The sequence below is a fragment of the Oncorhynchus kisutch genome, linkage group LG17 (assembly GCF_002021735.2).
Source record: "Oncorhynchus kisutch isolate 150728-3 linkage group LG17, Okis_V2, whole genome shotgun sequence".
In the NCBI taxonomy this organism is placed as follows: Eukaryota; Metazoa; Chordata; class Actinopteri; order Salmoniformes; family Salmonidae; genus Oncorhynchus; species Oncorhynchus kisutch.
This window is the reverse complement of record NC_034190.2, coordinates 39,219,343-39,237,991: the sequence shown is the minus strand read 5'-3', so window position 1 is coordinate 39,237,991 and position 18,649 is coordinate 39,219,343. Positions and strand designations below refer to the sequence as shown.

At 43.4% G+C, this 18,649-nt stretch overlaps 1 protein-coding gene across 6 annotated transcripts in view; it reads left to right on the top strand.

Moving 5' to 3' along the window:
* Positions 1–726: 726 nt before the first annotated feature.
* The window catches only part of pleca (plectin a), a 189,613-nt gene continuing 171,690 nt past the window's right edge, over positions 727–18,649 (top strand). For 5 of the 6 annotated variants that reach the window (XM_031793796.1, XM_031793794.1, XM_031793790.1 and 2 more), the window contains exons 1-2: positions 728–1,159; positions 16,549–16,759. In XM_031793796.1, coding sequence (XP_031649656.1) covers positions 16,552–16,759 — 208 coding nt within the window. In that variant the 5' untranslated portion in view covers positions 728–1,159; positions 16,549–16,551. Of the gene's footprint in view, positions 1,160–16,548; positions 16,760–18,649 lie in introns of all 6 variants that reach the window. The other variant, XM_031793789.1, reaches the window with a different exon arrangement.

Here is an 18,649-nt window from a genome sequence, read left to right as displayed (position 1 = left end):
CTGTTTGGCTCTGTCCGGGGGTGTCCTCGGATGGGGCCACAGTGTCTCCTGACCCCTCCTGTCTCAGCCTCCAGTATTTATGCTGCAGTAGTTTATGTGTCGGGGGGCTAGGGTCAGTTTGTTATATCTGGAGTACTTCTCCTGTCCTATTCGGTGTCCTGTGTGAATCTAAGTGTGCGTTCTCTGATTCTCTCCTTCTCTCTTTCTTTCTCTCTCTCGGAGGACTTGAGCCCTAGGACCATGCCCCAGGACTACCTGACATGATGACTCCTTGCTGTCCCCAGTCCACCTGACCGTGCTGCTGCTCCAGTTTCAACTGTTCTGCCTTATTATTGTTCGACCATGCTGGTCATTTATGAACATTTGAACATCTTGGCCATGTTCTGTTATAATCTCCACCCGGCACAGCCAGAAGAGGACTGGCCACCCCACATAGCCTGGTTCCTCTCTAGGTTTCTTCCTAGGTTTTGGCCTTTCTAGGGAGTTTTTCCTAGCCACCGTGCTTCTACACCTGCATTGCTTGCTGTTTGGGGTTTTAGGCTGGGTTTCTGTACAGCACTTTGAGATATCAGCTGATGTACAAAGGGCTATATAAATACATTTGATTTGATTTGATTTGCGTTTAGTGTCCTGTGCCGTAAAGTGGCATATTTTGCGTCGTTTGCATTTTTTGCCTAATCATATTCATCATCCCGTTAACTAGTTAGTGGATTCCATAGTGCTTCTAGAAGTAGCGATACAGTCTGATCTCATAACTTTGCCCATGCGCCTCTGTGAATCTATCAGTGAGATTGAGAAGGAACCTGCAAATAAGCATTTTGTTCGACGGTGTAAGGAGGCTATATAAGATGTCATGTGTATCTCGTACAGACTAATACAACTTCAAACTAGGTATTTTACACTGCTTGATTCAACCATTACTTGGCGAGTGGTGTGTGGCAGCGTCGGTTATCTTCCCCGAACCTGTATGTCTCGAGGGACCATCTATTTAAACAGCCCAACGCGGGATACAGACCAAGGAGTTGCCTTTCGATGGCCTTTAATTTTTATGTGAAACTGGCGGGAGGACATTCCCAATTCAACCTGGTAGCGTAATTTATTGCTGTATAACACGTCGTGGAGCGATACCGCGGTTGGACCAGTGCAGTCAAGGTTGAACGTGAGTATAAAAGCATCCACTGTTTTACCGAATGACTCATATCATCCTGGGGCTATCTTGCCGCATCATCGATGTGGTTTAGTAAGCTATAATGTGCGCTTGTGTCATCGAAACTGTTATGACTTCTCCCATATTGTTGACAAGTTATCATTTGCGTTTCTGGAGGATGACTTTGATCATGCAGTAGCATCAATAACATCCAGCATGTAATTTCGCTACAAACTAACGTCATGGCATCATGCACCTGTAATGATACAGTATGAAAAAAAAGCCTTTTCATGAATGTCCTGCGACTGTTTAGGGAAGTGTTTATTGATTTGAGTACCGTCTTTTAAATAATTTGAAGGAGTCAAAGTTATGGGACCTTGAAAATGTAATCAATGGGAAGATTAAATTAAATACAAACCAATGGCAATTTAAAACAGTGCAGATATAACCAACAGAAAGTTGTGGTGCAGTAGTTCCCTCAAAGCGATCAGTGGGCGTGTCATTTCCTAGTGGTGTCACTGTTGAGGTCAGGCATCTCTCTAGTTTTTAATAGAACATAATAAATAGTAGGACCTTTTCCGCTCCCACTGTTACCTCTATAATACATCACAGGTAATAAAATGGACACTCCTTTCCCATGTCAAAGGACCACTACAGACTGTCTACAGTATCCAATCATTTGCCCTGTCTTTGCCCAGCCTGGTCTCATAGACTAAACGTAAAATAGTACATGTAAATCTGTGCTACTCAAATTAGTATGCGGTTAGGTATGGTTACATAACACAGATGGTTATCAACACTAGAACCGCTTGGGCCCCGAGGGACACTCCTTCAAGCTAACGAGCAGTCAATCTGACTGCAACATTCTAACAGTGTAATTAATACATTTCATATGTGACTAGTTTCAGGAAACTACGCACATGTCGCACATCACTGCTTCACAGGAGCGGCATTTGAACGTAAACGTGTTTTTTAAAATCAAAATGCGAACGTTCATTAATAACAAACTTGTATTCCATCCATAAATACAAAATAAAATTGGTAAATTACGAGCCTAGTTGGTTTAGTCATGGAAAAGGGCAGGAACCTTCCCACTAGCCATGATTGTCTGAGATAATGGATGGTCTGGACATGCAGGGAGATGAGGTTGGATTGGTCTGCCATGTAGCATGCTTCTGTCTAACTTGAGCTGTTCAGTAAGTGTTGACAGTCCTTTCTACCGCACTGTTTTTTAAAGATATAATGTTAGCCATCGAGAACTACAAAAGGTTTGCTACTTTACTCAACAACATTGATGCCCTGAAGTTAGCGGGCGCTATCGAGAGATCAGTTGGAAAAAGTAACGGGCTACTTCCTGCACACACCACGGTCAGTGTGAACCAGAGTGACTTGACACAACTCTGGTCGAACAAGATGTAACTACAAACAAAACGGAGATAAATGGTTCCAGTCTACTGTGAAGCGTTCAGCTATGGATACGGGGACGAGTCTAGCTACATTTTCAGATATAAGTTTCTAATTTTGTCAGAAAGTTGTTTTTATTGCAAGTTAAAGCTTACTGTTAGTTAGCTAGCAAACGTTAGCTTGCTGGCTCGCTAGCTAATGTTACGTGTATGATCTGTGCACTAATATTATTCGAATCAGAAAACCATTTGCGTTGCTAGTTATGGCATAATGTTAGCTAGCTAACTCTGAACCTAGTTTGTTAGCTTTAGCTACCTGCAGATTCATACTACAGCTATGACAATGTTTGTATTAGTAGTGTGAGTTGGGATTATACCGGTTCATTGTTTATCTAGCTACTTAGGTAGCTAACTACATGGCTAAACAAAAGACTCCACTTCGGCCGGATTATTACATGACCTATCAAATGAGCCTGGTGTGTCTGGGGGTGATTACGGCCATCTATGTGTACATGTCTAGACAATAGTGACCCTTCCACTTAGCTAGATGTGGCTGGGGGTGGTTATAGCATTTCCTTCATATGACCCATCAAATTAGACAAGTGTGTCAGGTAAGCGTCATCTAATAATGCTAAAATATTTTTATCTGGACCCTTTTTCTTTTGATATTGCTACTATGCAAGTAAACACCTCACTGTACCGTTTACACCTTCTGTATCCTGTGCATGTGACAAATATCTTATTTGATATAGGGTTTGTTTACCACATGGTCGCACATGTGAATCCTTAAAGAAATGAGTGGGGCTAATGGATTGGGCTCCTGAATGGCGCAGCGGTCTAAGGCACTGCATCTCAGTGCTAAAGACGCCACTACAGACCCCGGTTTTATTCCAGGCTGTATCACAACCAGCCGTGATTGGGAGTCCCATAGGGCGGTCCACAATTTTCCTAGAGTCGTCCGGGTTAGGGTTCGGCTGGGATAGGCCGTCTTTGTAAATCAGAATTTGTTCTTAACTGACTTGCCTAGTTAAATGTTCAATAAAAATAAATAAGGAACATGCTTAAGAGGGTTTGAACAATGCTGAATGGGTGTAGACCAAGAAGAGCTCTCCAGGAGTTGTACCAAAACGTTCAAGGGCCATTTTCTCAAAAGTGGGGTTGCAAGTTTATCAACTTGTTCCTCAACTGCAGTATATTGTAACGGTTTTGACTTGAGGTTATTGTTTGTAGGGGTGCCAGGTAGGTTGTGCCTACCAGAGAAAATATTGATTTCTCCTTTTGGTTTGTGAGGGAATGAGTCCCGTCTGGTCCGTCAAGTCTACACCAATACAAAAGGACTCATGTAAAAGTCAGGATGGACACTTCATAAACCCTTAAAAGATTGGGAATAACTTTAAAACAACTGTATTATTTTGCGTGGGTTGTACTACCAACATAAATGATCACACACACATAATAATATAACAAATAATGAGCTCTGGTTCCTCCAGAAAAGTCCTGTACTACTGGCCTAAAAGAGTCCAGCCCGGTAAAGGAGTTTAGGGAACTCAAGTGACCTTAGTCACGGAATGTTGGTCTGTTCATAAAAGTGTAGTCTCAACCCAGTCTCAATCATACAATCAAAATATCAACTCTTTTACCACACAACCAGAAAGAGTATCAAATCTCAATAAGTCTTCAACTACAACTGACCACATAAATCATCACGGTATACATCACACCAAAACAAATGAAATACGGTATACAAAAAGGTTGTAGTCAGTCAGACAATCCAATCCGCCGACAGATCTTCAGCAGAGAAAGGCCACGAAGAACAACGGAGATGTGTAGTCAACGGACGCAAAGAGGGGATCCGATCCTGGGTAAACTCTATTAGGCTACAAAACACATGTTTAAAAGGCAACAAAACAAACGGAATAGAGAAGATTGGGAACTGAGGGTTGAACACATCCTCATTCACGTCTCCATCACAAACCCCTTTTTGCGCAGCTGATGCTGGCTATTTCATTGGGAATTAAAGGGGAAGCGCCCTATTGGAAGGAGAAGCACTGAGACGGTTCAGACAAATTTAGGGCCGTCACACACCCCTCCCCTGGAAAAATCCGACCATTACCCTGGAAGGCACATCTGGGAAATCAAGAATTCTTCTCATCACTTTCCTCTACAAAAATATTCATAACTTTGTGGCACTCACTCTCCTCAGCTGAGGGGTAACAGACCTTAAGGCTTGAGACATGGACAATGCGCATATCTTCACCTGTGCCGTCTTTCACCAATCGGTAGTTCAGAGGGCCCATCTGCTCCAAAATCCTATATGGTCCTTGACATTTAGGAGTGATGTTGGCCGAGAAGAATTGTTCAGCTTTTGAGTAAGGATGAGAGCGAAGCCACACCCGATCACTAACCTGGAACTGCATGTCTCTTCTTGCCATAATTTCTCTTCTGCTTGAGTCGGGCCTGGATTATGTTCTTTGAGACAAGAGCTCTCAAGTTGTGGAGAGGGACTACCTGGTCATAGCATGCAGAGTCTGGAGTAGCCTGCTGGGGCTGTAGCATCATATCCAGGGGTCCTCGGAATGGACGACTCAGGTTCAGCTCTGCAGGTGTGACTCCAGTGGACTCTTGCACAGCAGAAGTCAGGGCAAATCGAAACTCGTGAATGTTCTTGTCCCAGTGTTTGTGCTGGGTCCCTACATAGGAAGCAACCTTTGTCTTCAAGGTTCGATTAACTCTCTCAGTGAAGTTCGTCTGTGGGTGATAGGCCGTGGTCAACTTCTGTCTCGGGTTCCATCTTTGTCAGGTCTCCTCAAAGAGATCAGAGACGAATTGGGAACCTCGGTCAGACAGGATGTAATCAGGCACTCCCCAGTGAGTCAGGATCTCTTTCGTGAGGATGTTAGAGACTGTCCTCGCTGTGGCCTGATGCTGGGCAAAGAGCTACACCCACTTTGAATAATAATCAACAAAAACAAGCATGTACACCTTCTGATTGGAGCTTCTAGGAAATGGACCCATCAAATCCACTCCTAACATTTCCCAAGGTCGGGAAAGCACCGTTTGCTGCAACTTGCCAGCAGGTTTTCTACTTTCTGGTTTGTACATTTGACAAACCTGACAGTTTCGGACATGTGACCATGCTCAGATGTGGCCAGTACAGTAATGCTCTTTTCTCCGTCTTCCAGGATAGTCTGGTACAAAGCCTGTACTTCTGGATCATCCTGTTGGGCCTTCCATATTGCTTCATCAGAGATGGGAAAGTCAGTTTTGGGTGAGTCTCAACTGCTAGACAGCACAGTAGCACATGTAAGATGAGGGCCACCATTACCACAAGCAGGAGCTCTGGATAAGGCATCTGTAACAGTGTTGTATTTTCCTTTCCTGTATTCTACTGCAAAGGTGAACTCTTGCAACCGTAGAGCCCATCTGATGAGTCTGGTGCTTGGTTTGTTGGTCTTGAACACCCACACAAGGGAGGAATGGTCAGTGACCACAGTGAAGTGTCTTTCCTCCAGGTAATACCTCCACTTTTCCAAAGCCCAGACAACTGCAAGGCACTCTTGCTCGGTTGTGGAGTAGTTCCGTTCTCCTCCATTCAATCTCCGACTGGCGAATGCTAGCACTTCTTCAGTGCCAAGTCCAGTCTGTTGGACTAGGACAGCACCAAGTCCAACATCACTTGCATCAGTGTAAACAACAAAAAGGCAGTCAGTTGGGATGACCCAAAATGGGAGGGGTGACAGGGTGTCGTTTCAGGGTTTCAAAGGAGGTCTGGCACTCTGCCGTCCATCGGAATTTCGCTCCTTTTTGCTTCAATGCGTTGAGGGGTTCTGCCACCTGGGAGAAGTTCGACACAAAACGATGGTACCATCCAGCCATTCCAAGGAACCATCGAAGGGCCTTGAGTGTGGTTGGCACAGGGAAGTCTTGTACCGCCTTGGTCTTTTCAGGATCCACATGAATGCTGTCAAAAGACACAATATGGCCAAGGAACTTCAAGGAGTCTTGGCAGAAGTTGCTCTTCTTCATGTTCAATGTCAGACCAGCTTCTCTTAGCTTGTCCAACACTGCATGAAGATCTAGAAAGTGTTGTTCTCTGGTCTGGGAGTAGATAAGTATATTGTCCAGGTAGACGAAACAGATCTTCCCTTCGAGCTCACCTAATGCAATCTCCATCAGTCTTTGGAAAGTGGCAGGTGCATTCTTTAATAAAAAAGGCACCACCTTAAAGGAAAACAAGCCCTCAGCACAGACAAAAGCAGTCTTGTCCTTGCTTTCATGGTCCATCTCAACCTGCCAATAACCACTATTGAGGTCAAGGGTAGTGAACACAACAGAGCCAGACAATGACTCCAGGATCTCGTGGACGGAGGATAGGCATTAGTCTGGGAAACATTGTTGGTCTTCCTATAGTCCACACAAAATCTCATCTTTTTGGATGAGGACAACAGGAGCAGCCCAGAGAGAGGAGAAACGTTCAATTATATCTTGTGTCAACATATCATCAATGAGTCCCTTTTGAATGATTAGCTTCACTGGGGACAAACGATATGGCTTCTATTTGATCGGCATTTTCTGTGTAAGGAATATCTTGTGCTTCAGGAGCCCGGTGCGTCCCAGCTTTGAAGTACATACATCAGTTATTCTGCAGCTGTTCTAACAGCCTTAACTCCTCTGGCTGTTCTAGCTGAGCTCTTCTCACATCCTGTAAAAGGAGATCATCAGAAGGATTACCAAGGGTTAGTGGTACTAGAGCAAAGGCAGAGAAGACTGCCACTTTTGGTCCCCATTCATGTAACTTCGTAGCTTCTGATTGGAAGAAATGCTTCTTGCTCTGATTGTGTGGAAATCAGTAACAATTGTGTGCGATATCAATCTGGACACCACTGAAGTACATGAAATCAATTCCCAACACGACAGGAAAAGCAAGGTTCTTGGTTTGTAGGATAACGGAAGGAATCATATCGGAGCGGTTATACAGGCGGAACTCTACCTCACTTCATCCAAGTGGTCGTTTAGCCTCACCATCAGTCAGATAGAGTGGACCTTCTGTCCACGGCTTGAAGTTGTATTGTGGACCTTTAACCTCCTTCCACAGTTTCTCAATGAGCCGTGTGTAGGATGACCCGGTGTCCAGGATGGCTCTTCCACGGGCCTATGGACAGGGGTAACACCAGTTGGTGCGGTATTAACTGAAAGGAAGGGGATGTTGACAGGGGGGCATAGGCAGTGACTCTTGGGGTTTCAGCTCTGGTCAAAGCACCCAGAGTAGGATGGTCGTTCCTGCGATGTGAGTTAGGTCTGTTAGCCTGTTGTGATTTGTGGTTTCTGGAAGGGTTTACTTGATACGGTCTTAGACATGTGGGCTGAAGAATATCCCTTTTGGCTACATCTCCAACAGAACATGGGAGGGGTCTTGGCTGGAGACTCTGGCTGTTGTTGATGGTCTGGCTTTGGTAACTGTTTGGGTGTCTTTCTCTCTCTGTTCAAATTGTTGTTGGCATTCTCTGTCCTTCTCGAACTGCTGTCCCAGTCGAACCAGTACATCAACAGTGGTGACTCTTTCAAGGAGTTGACTGGCTAGTATAGGGTTGACATTCTTCAAGATTAACATAATGACCTCTTCCTCCTCAATGCCAGGTTTCCACCTTCTGCACAGGGAGTGGTAACCGTATGCAAAGTCGCAGATACTCTCTTTCTCTCTTAATAATAAATCATTTTGCTCTTTTATTTAACCAGCTTACATTTTAAACCTTATTTGTTTATAAAAAAATATTGTGAATAACTCACCACAGGTTAATGAGAAGGGTATGCTTGAAAGGAGGCACATAACTCTGCAATGTTGGGTTGTAGTGGAGAGTCGCAGTCTTAAATCATTTTCCATACACAGTCTGTGCCTGTATTTAGTTTTCATGCTAGTGAGGGCTGAGAATCCACTCTCACATAGGTACATGGTTGCAAAGGGCATCAGTGTCTCAACAGTGCGATTTGCCAAGGCAGGATACTCTGAGCGCAGCCCAATCCAGAAATCTGGCAGTGGCTAGTGATTAAATTCAATTTTCACAGAACCGCTTGTTGCAATTTTGACGAGGCAGATATCGGTAAGTGGACTGGAGGCAGGGCATGAAAGGGATAATGAATCCAGTTGTTTGTGTCATCCGTTTCGGGAAGTACCTGCATAATTGCACAGCCAACTCGCTCCGGTGCTTCGCTATATCACATTTGACATGTAAGCTTGAGTTAATTTGCACACAAAAAATACAATGATGTAAGACCTGTGTGTTGTCCTTGTTAATGCAGACAGAGAAGAGATCCAAATTCTTAATCATAGCCTCAATTCTGTCCCGCACATTGAATGTAGTTGCTGAGAGTCCTAGATTCAGATCATTCAGGCGAGAAGAAACATCATCCAGATAGTGCAGTCGTGCGAGAAACTCGTCATCATGAAAGCGGTCAGACAAGTGAACCAGTTGAACCCGCCGTGCAGGTGTCCACCATAACAAGCAGCCTGGTGACCTAGAGGCCGGGGAGGGAGCACACGTGACACACAGTGGCATTTTCCCCCTTGCCAACGTAAGGTTCCACAAGCCTCATCCCCACATTCTCCGACACTCGCTCACCTGTTTCCCAATGTGGATCTTTTTTTTTCAGCTCCCGTGCTTACCATTCTGTTTTATTGTTGTGCTTAGGCCTCGTTTGAGCCTTCCGGCTGAGGCTCAGAATCAGAATAATAACAATCACAGATGATGATTATGTCATGATGACAGATGTCATGATTAATTTCTTCCCCACCGTCTGAGTCGTTTTCATTCAGATCTTGTAGCAGCGCTAACACAGCATGTGCATCCAGTCTTCTTGGTCTTCTTGCCATTGTAAATGACGAATGCTCTCACTGTGTATTACAAGTAGGCCAGAGTAGACTGGTAAGCCTGCTTGGATTTGATGGACTGAAATAGGGTACGTACCATTTTGAGATAATAATTAGAATATACCAATATAATAGAATGGCCCGCCCTGTTCTTCATTCACAATTGGTGATTCCATAATTATGCATTATCCTCTTCCGCTCACTCATCAACTCACCCATTCTCTCCCTTTCTCCCCCACCATACTTTAATGTATTTATTTAATCTGTTATATGTGTGAAAATAGTTTAGGTTCAGTTTCGAGGAAATTATCGGGGTTGATCAACTGGCCACTGCACCTTCCAATGTCGGGAGAATAGGTGCAGCAGGCCCTACTGTCAGGTGTAGGAGGCGTAAATGGGAAAATCATTCAAATAAAACTGGTTATAACAGCAGATCTGTTTGATATTATAATTCTAACAACGACAGTGTGTTATGTAGACTTATTCAGGAAAGTCAAGGTTGAAGGGGGGCATGCCTTTAAAAATGGAAGAGTAATACAATTAATTAATTAATGAGCAGTCATAATGACAGCTTTAGCAGTTATAGTGTTAAAGGAAAACTTACCACCCAAAAATGATCTTTTGGTATTTGTTTCAAAATGCATCAAACGGGATGATTTCTGTATTTTGAAAGTTACATATCTTGAAAACTTGATTGCTGACAAGCAAAACATTTTGGGATGAAACAAATACCAAAATATAGTTTATGGGTGTAGTTTTCATTTAAAGGCAGAGGTTCCCAAATGTTGTTTTTTAAGAAAGTTTAACCCTTAACCCTTTAACCTAACTCATGAACTTAACCTTAACCCTAACCCCTAATCCTGACCCCCTAGCCTAGCTTACATTAGCCAGTGAGCTAACGTTAGCCACCTAGCCACCCAGCTAGAATTCAATATATATCATATGTTTTGCAAATTCGTACCAAATTGTACATTTTGCAAATTCGTAACATATCATACGGAATAAGTGTTGGACACCCATCAAATGAATACATACTAAATGGGTGTGGGGATTTTAACACAGGACATTGCAAAATGCTCTGAGACCAGGTTGTATCTGCTCTGAGACCAGGTTGAGTCATTTAAAGCATAAAGGAAATTAGAGAAGGAAAGAGAGTTATCTAAGACTGTACAGACACATCCACACCTACTTTCTACAACTTCTTAACCTCACCCAATGATCTGAGAGTGATTCATGCACTGCCAAAGTCTATTCAAATGAGCAAACACTGATGACTTTCCCTGTTTCTTTTACATCCAGAGAACCTTCAGTAGTAGCATACCCTTTAAAACTCCTCAGGGTTGCCTAGTAACTCAAACAGTTGCCTTCACCTTGGACATGCTTGGGTGCTATCCAGGCAGAAGGCAATGCTGCTCTGAATAGAAATTATGTAGTTTAGGAATAATGGGAAGTAATTATCTTCCTGCGAGGGGTACTCCAGGTATTATCTTAGAGAAATGCTTACTTACAGGACCTTAACCAACAATGCAGTTCAAGAAAGATTTATTAAAATATTTACAAAATAAACCAAAGTAAAGAAACTATTTAAAAAAACGAAGTAACACAATAAAATAACAATAATGAGGCTTTATACAGGGGCTAACAGTACCATGTCAATGTGCGGAGTTTAGTCGAGGTAATTTTTATAGGTATTGGTAAAGTGATAATAAACAGTGAGTAGCAGCAGTGTAAAAACAAAGGGGGGTGTCAATGTAAATAGTCCAGGTGCCATTTGATTAATTGTTCAGCAGTCTTATGGCTTGGGGGTAGAAGCTGTTAAGGAGCCTTTTGGTCCCAGACTTGGCGCTCCGGTACCACGTGCCGTGCAGTAGCAGAGAGAACAGTCTATGACTTGGGTGACTGGAGTCTTTGGCAAATTTTTAGTCCTTTCTCTGACACCGCCTGGTATAGAAGTCCTGGATGGCAAGAAACTTGGCCCAAGTGACGTACTGGGCCATATGCACTACCCTCTGTAGCACCTTAAGGTCAGATCCTAAGTAGTTGCCATAGCAGGCAGAGGATGATCTCGATGGTGCAGCTGTAGAACTGTTTGAGGATCTGGGGACCCATGCCAAATCTTTTTAGTCTCCCGAGGGAGAAAACGTGTTGTCATGCCCTCTTCACGACTGTCTTGGTGTGTTTGGACCATGATAGTTTGTCGGTGGTGTGGTCACCAAGATATGTGAAACTCTCGACCCACTCCTCTACAGCCCCATCGATGTTAATGGGGGCCTGTTCGGCCCGCCTCGGTGAACAGGGAGTCGAGGGTACTAAGCACGCACCCCTGAGGGGCCCCAGTGTTGAGGATCAGTGTGGCAGATGTGTTGTTGCCTACCCTTACCACCTGGGGGTGGCCAGTCAAGAAGTCCAGGATCCAGTTGCAGAGGGAGGTGTTTAGTCCCAGGTTCCTTAGCTTAGTGATGAGCTTTGTGGGCACTATGGTGTTGAACACTGAACTGCAGTTAATTAACAGCATTCTCACATAGGTGTTCCTTTTGTTCAGGTGGGAAAGGGCAGTGTGGAGTGCAATTGAGATTGCTTCATCTGTGGATCTGTTGGGGCGGGATACGAATTGGAGTAGGTCTAGGGTTTCCGGGATGATGGTGTTGATGTGAGCCATGACCAGCCTTTCAAAGCACTTCATGGCTACCGACGTGAGTGCTACGGGGCGGTAATCATTTAGGCAGGTAACTTTTGCTTCATTGGGCACAGGGACTATGGTGGTCTGCTTGAAACATGTAGATATTACAGACTTGTTCAGGGAGAGATTGAAAATCTAAGTGAAGACACTTGCCAGTTGGTGAGCGCATGCTTTGAGTACACGTCCTGGTAGTCCATCTTGCCCCACAGCTTTGTGAATGTTGACCTGTTTAAAGATCTTACTCACATTGGCTAGAAGCGAGCATAAAAGGCATTTAGCTCGTCTGGTAGGTGCGCTGTCACTGGGCAGCTTGCGGCTGGGTTTCCCTTTGTAGTTTGTAAGCCCTGCCACATCCAATGAGTGTCAGAGCCAGTGTAGTAGGATTCGATCTTAGTCCTGTATTGATGCTTTGCTTGTTTGATGGTTTATCTGAGGGCATAGCTGGATTTCTTAAAAGCATCCAGATTAGTGCCCGCTCCTTGAAAGCGTCAGCTCTAGCCTTTAGCTCGGTGCGGATGTTGCCTGTAATCCATGGCTTCTGGTTGGGATATGTATGTACAGTGGGGCAAAAAGGTATTTAGTCAGCCACCAATTGTGCAAGTTCTCCCACGTAAAAATATGAGAGGCCTGTAATTTTTATCATAGGTACACTTCAACTATGACAGACAAAATGAGAAAAAAAATCCAGAAAATCACATTGTAGGATTTTTAATGAATTTATTTGCAAAATATGGTGGAACACTTTTGTTATTGACCAAATACTTATTTATCTCAATACTTTATATACCCTTTGTTGGCAATGACAGAGGTCAAATGTTTTCTGTAAGTCTTCACAAGGTTTTCACACACTGTTGCCGGTATTTTGGCCCATTCCTCCATGCAGATCTCCTCTAGAGCAGTGATGTTTTGGGGCTGTTGCTGGGCAACACGGACTTTCAACTCCCTCCAAAGATTTTCTATGGGGTTGAGATCTGGAGACTGGCTAGGCCACTCCAGGACCTTGAAATGCTTCTTACGAAATCACTCCTTCGTTGCCCGGGCGGTGTGTTTGGGATCATTGTCATGCTGAAAGACCCAGCCACGTTTCATCTTCAATGCCCTTGCTGATGGAAGGAGGTTTTCACTCAATCTCACAATACATGGCCCCATTCATTCTTTCCTTTACACGGATCAGTCGTCCTTGTCCCTTTGCAGAAAAACAGCCCCAAAGCATGATGTTTCCACCCCCATGCTTCACAGTAGGTATGGTGTTCTTTGGATGCAATTCAGCATTCTTTGTCCTCCAAACACAACAAGTTTTTACCAAAAAGTTATATTTTGGTTTCATCTGACCATATGACATTCTCCCAATCTTCTTCTGGATCATCCAAATGCTCTCTAGCAAACTTCAGACGGGCCTGGACATGTACTGGCTTAAGCAGGGGGACACATCTGGCACTGCAGGATTTGAGTCCCTGGCGGTGTAGTGTGTTACTGATGGTAGGCTTTGTTACGTTGGTCCCAGCTCTCTGCAGGTCATTCACTAGGTCCCCCGTGTGGTTCTGGGATTTTTGCTCACAGTTCTTGTGATCATTTTGACCCCACGGGGTGAGATCTTGCGTGGAGCCCCAGATCGAGGGAGATTATCAGTGGTCTTGTATGTCTTCCATTTCCTAATAATTGCTCCCACAGTTGATTTCTTCAAAACAAGCTCCTTCCTATTGCAGATTCAGTCTTCCCAGCCTGGTGCAGGTCTACAATTTTGTTTCTGGTGACCTTTGACAGCTCTTTGGTCTTGGCCATAGTGGAGTTTGGAGTGTGACTGTTTGAGGTTGTGGACAGGTGTCTTTTATACTGATAACAAGTTCAAACAGGTGCCATTAATACAGGTGACGAGTGTAGGATAGAGGAGCCTCTTAAAGAAGAAGTTACAGGTCTGTGAGAGCCAGAAATCTTGCTTTTTTGTAGGCGACCAAATACTTATTTTCCACCATAATTTGCAAATAAATTCATTAAAAATCCTACAATGTGATTTTTCTGGATTTTCTTTCTCATTTTGTCTGTCATAGTTGAAGTGTACCTATGATGAAAATTACAGGCCTCTCTCATCTTTTTAAGTGGGAGAACTTGCACAATTGGTGGCTGACTAAATACTTTTTTGCCCCACTGTATGTACGGACACTGTGGGGTGGACGTCGTCGATGAACTTATTGATGAAGCTGGTGACAGGTGGTATATACTCCTCAATGCCATTGGTAGCGTCCACATCATCTGACCCTATTGAGCGAGTCACTGGTACTTCCTGCTTTATTTATTTTTTTACAAGCTGGAATCAGGAGGATAGAATACTGGACATATTTGCTAAATGGAAGGTGAGGGAGAGCTTTGTATGCGTCTCTCTGTGTGAGGAGTAAAGGTGGTCTAGAGTTTTTTTACCTCTGGTTGCACATGTGAAATGAGGTAAAATGGTCTTATGTTTGCCTGCATTAAAGTCTCCGGCCAGTAGGTGCACCGCTTCTAGATGAGCATTTTCTTGTTTGCTTATGGCCTTATACAGCTCGTTGAGTGCGGTCTTCGTGCCAGCATCGGTTTGTGGTTTTATAGAGATTGCTACGAATAATATAGATGAGAACTCTCTTGGTAGATATTGTGGTCTACAGCTTATTATGAGGTACTCACAAACCATTTGTGTTCCTGGATCCTTTCACAGCATTATAAGGCTGCGTTGAGACAATGACTTATCAGAGATTGAAGCCCAGCTCAGTTAATCCCTACCATTGTCTCACTGTTGTCATAATGATTCAGCAAATGTACATTATCCCATTGGCGTGGTGTTGGAAGACACAATGTAAGTCACCTAATTTATGTCCCTCTAACTGCCCTGAATGCCTCTGCTGATCCTATAGCTATTGTATGCAGTAATCATTTACATATGAACCAGAGTTATACTGTTAGCACTGAGGCGGTGTGCCCTAGTAGGAAGTCCACTGTATGCAGCTCACCCAGCACTAACATAAATAACATGAGCATGTCTACTTCTGTTAAGCTTCCCAGTAAAGAAATGAAAACAATCAAGCATCCCAGAAAAGTGCTAAACATACCCCACATTAACATATGTACCTTAAGAAACAAGATTCGTGAAATCAGTAATCTGCTAGTAACAGATGACATTTATATTCTGACAATCTCTGAAACTCACTTAGATGATACCTTTGATGATACAGTGGTAGCAATAAATTGTTACAACATCTACAGAATACACAAAAATGCCAAAGGTGGAGTTTCCGTTTATTTTCAGAACCACATTCCTGTAAAGCTTAGAGAGGATCTCATGTTAAATACCGTTGAAATAATATGGCTACAGATTCATCTGCCTCAAGTATCGGTCTGAAGTGAGCTCCATCGGGGCAGTCCCTTTTTTCTCTTATATACTGCTTATATGTGCATGATTTACATGATTCATTAATTCATCATTAACTTTTGGTTCATGCATGTGACTGACCAATACCTCACGAGACTTCTTCTGTCCAAACTGAGACCTTGAAACATCCCTTTCCGTTCTCAAAACAATGTTCTGAGCGTCCTGCTAAATTGCTTATGCTGATAGTGAGGATTCCTCCCAGGCATCAATCAGTTATTTGCATGAACCCAGTTGAATTAGTTATTAGAAAAGCACAAGCGTAACATTTTCCTTCACCGTATTACTTAACTTAACATAGTGATCAGTGTTATCACTTTACTTACCAAAGTTGGTGATTTATTGCATGTTCATTACGTGCCCATTGCTCTATATTATTGAAGATTCCTACTAGACAGGAATACAGTAAGCTATCTTACAGCAGGCTGTCTTGTGATGCTTCATAGCCTATGTGTTGATACTGTATGTAGCATAGGTTTTATTAAAGCGTGTTGTTGCTGTCAGTTTGCTGTCCTAGCCGGTGGAGGGATAGGCTACACTGATATCATAGCCACTGTGTAAACCGTGCCTGATGCGCTCTATGCCTGGTTACCCTTGGGAACATGGTCCTGTCTGCTCTCGACCAATCAGTGCCGGGCTGGTGAGGCAGCCAGCGCCCCTGTGGAGAGCAGCCTGATTACTGTATGGTGACTCAGCTGAAAAGGAGGCTAGCTGACTTGGTGCATCATCACGGAGAGTGTAGCTTAAGAATGCTCACTTTCTCTCTTGGACCATTTACAGTCGACTGTATCTGTACAAGGTTATATTTTAGTTTTATCTGGTTGAAGTGGTTATCTTTTGTACAGTTTCTGAACCTGATTTTCTGTGTTCCCCCCAGTACTAATATACACTAGGCATGTAATCCATCTAGTCTATATGTTATCACCTAGTAGGAGAATTTACTATTTTAGGTACCAAGATGCTCCATTGAACTTGGAGTCCACAGCACAACAAACACTTGTGTTTTCTCACCATCTTATACTGCATATATTCATTATTCCTTTGTTGCTCATGCAGGCCATGGAGGAACTTAAGGAGAATACTAAGAGGTATCCTTTGGTGCGGGCTGCATCTGAGGAGAGCTCCAGTGAGCTGAGCAGCTCTCCGTTCCCTGGAGACACCATGCCCTGGAACCTCTCCAAACACCACCAGATCAAACGTTCCAAGTCTACCTCCGGAGATGTGCATGTGCTGGACTCGGCGGAGAGGGCCGTTCTCCGTATCGCAGGTAATCTTGGACTAAAAGAGCGTGGGACGCACACACAGAGGACTGAGTCAGAAATAATTTGTTCTTAATTGACCTGCCTGGTAAAATATACACGTACACACAGAGATTATTAATCCGATACACTATACTAGGCCGCACATCGCACACTTTTGGACAAGAGCAGAGGACTGATACATTCATTTTAACAGGTGCTCTCATAAATGTTCTCCAAGTGTTTTATACAGCTTGTGATTCAGTAATGACATTGCCATTGCATTGCTAATGAGGCTTTAGGAGCTAAGCTATTATGGTAACAACTCTAAGTTTCCCATTTGAATTCCAAAGGGTGTATTAGGCTGTCAGAGCTTGTCTCTGTCAATCTCAGGGCTCTCCTTCCTTGGCTCCAACTGAGTCTACTATATGACACTGACTTCAAAACAAGTGCACTATATAGGAAATAGGGTGCCATTTGGGAGACAGTCTGTGTCTGGCCACTGATATTGTGTGATTATGTTGCTGTGTCAGCACTGACTCTCAGATTCTCTCTTTGGAATAAACCATATTGATTTGATTCAGTGGGGTGGAGTCCTTAGACAGCGGTAGCATTGTGGCTGGATATTATTATTGGTCAGCACAACAAGAGTTGGAAGATGCAGTTTGGAGATTAAAATTGTTTTCTTTTGAAAGCTTTTTATTTATGTTCACTCAGCTGCACCGCGGCAGGTAGCCTCGAGGTTACAGCGTTGGGCAGTTGTGCCCTTAAGCAAGGCACTTAACCATAATTTCTCCAAGGATGCCGTTTATGACCCACATTTTACTAACTGTATCAAACATTTATTTAAAAGCTATTATCTATTCTAATCTGCTTAGTTATGTCTGTTTAATTATAACTTGCTGCTAGTTCTGTCCTGTACAGGGAGAGCCCTTGTGTTACAAGTAGGCTCTCTTGGCTAACACCCTGTGGCTCTTATTGAGTAGTGCAGCATGGTGGTCTCCCTGCAGTGAAGCGTGTCAGGGAATTATGCTTCACAGCTATGGCGTAGATAAGTATGTATATGGCTGTTGAATATTTATATTCTGTGTGATAGAGGGAAATATGGTTTTGACTGACTAATGTGTTGGCTAATGAAGTCGGCTGAGAGTAATTAGTACATACAGAAGTAGACTAAGCACCCAGACAGATGCTCATTGAAATTAAATGGTATGACCAGGGCATCTAAAAATTTTATTTGATTTTTTTTATTTCATCTTTATTTATTTAACCAGGTAGGCTAGTTGAGAACAAGTTCTCATTTACAACTGCGACCTGGCCAAGATAAAGCAAAGCAGTGTGACACAAACAACGGCACAGAGTTACACATGGAATAAACAAACATACAGTTAATAATACAATAGAAAAGTCTATATGCAGTGTGTGCAAATGAGGTAGGATAAGGGAGGTAAGACAATAAATAGGCCATAGTGGTGAAATAATTACAATATAGCAATTAAACACTGGAGTGATAGATGTGCAGAAGATGAATGTGCAAGTAGAGATACTGGGGTGCAAAGGAGAAAAATAAATAACAGAATGGGGATGAGGTAGTTGGATGGGCTATTTACAGATGGGCTATGTACAGGTGCAGTAATCTCTGAGCTGCTCTGAAAGCTGGTGCTTAAAGTTAGTGAGGGAGATATGAGTCTCCAGCTTCAGTGATTTTTGCAGTTCGTTCCAGTCATTGGCAGCAGAGAACTGGAAGGAAAGCGATCCAAAGGAGGAATTGGCTTTGGGGGTGACCAGTGAAATATACCTGCTGGATCGCGTGCTACGGGTGTGTGCTGCTATGGTGACCAGTGAGCTGAGACAAGGCGGGGCTTTACCTAGCAAAGACTTATAGATGACCTGGGGCCAGTGGGTTTGGTGACGAATAT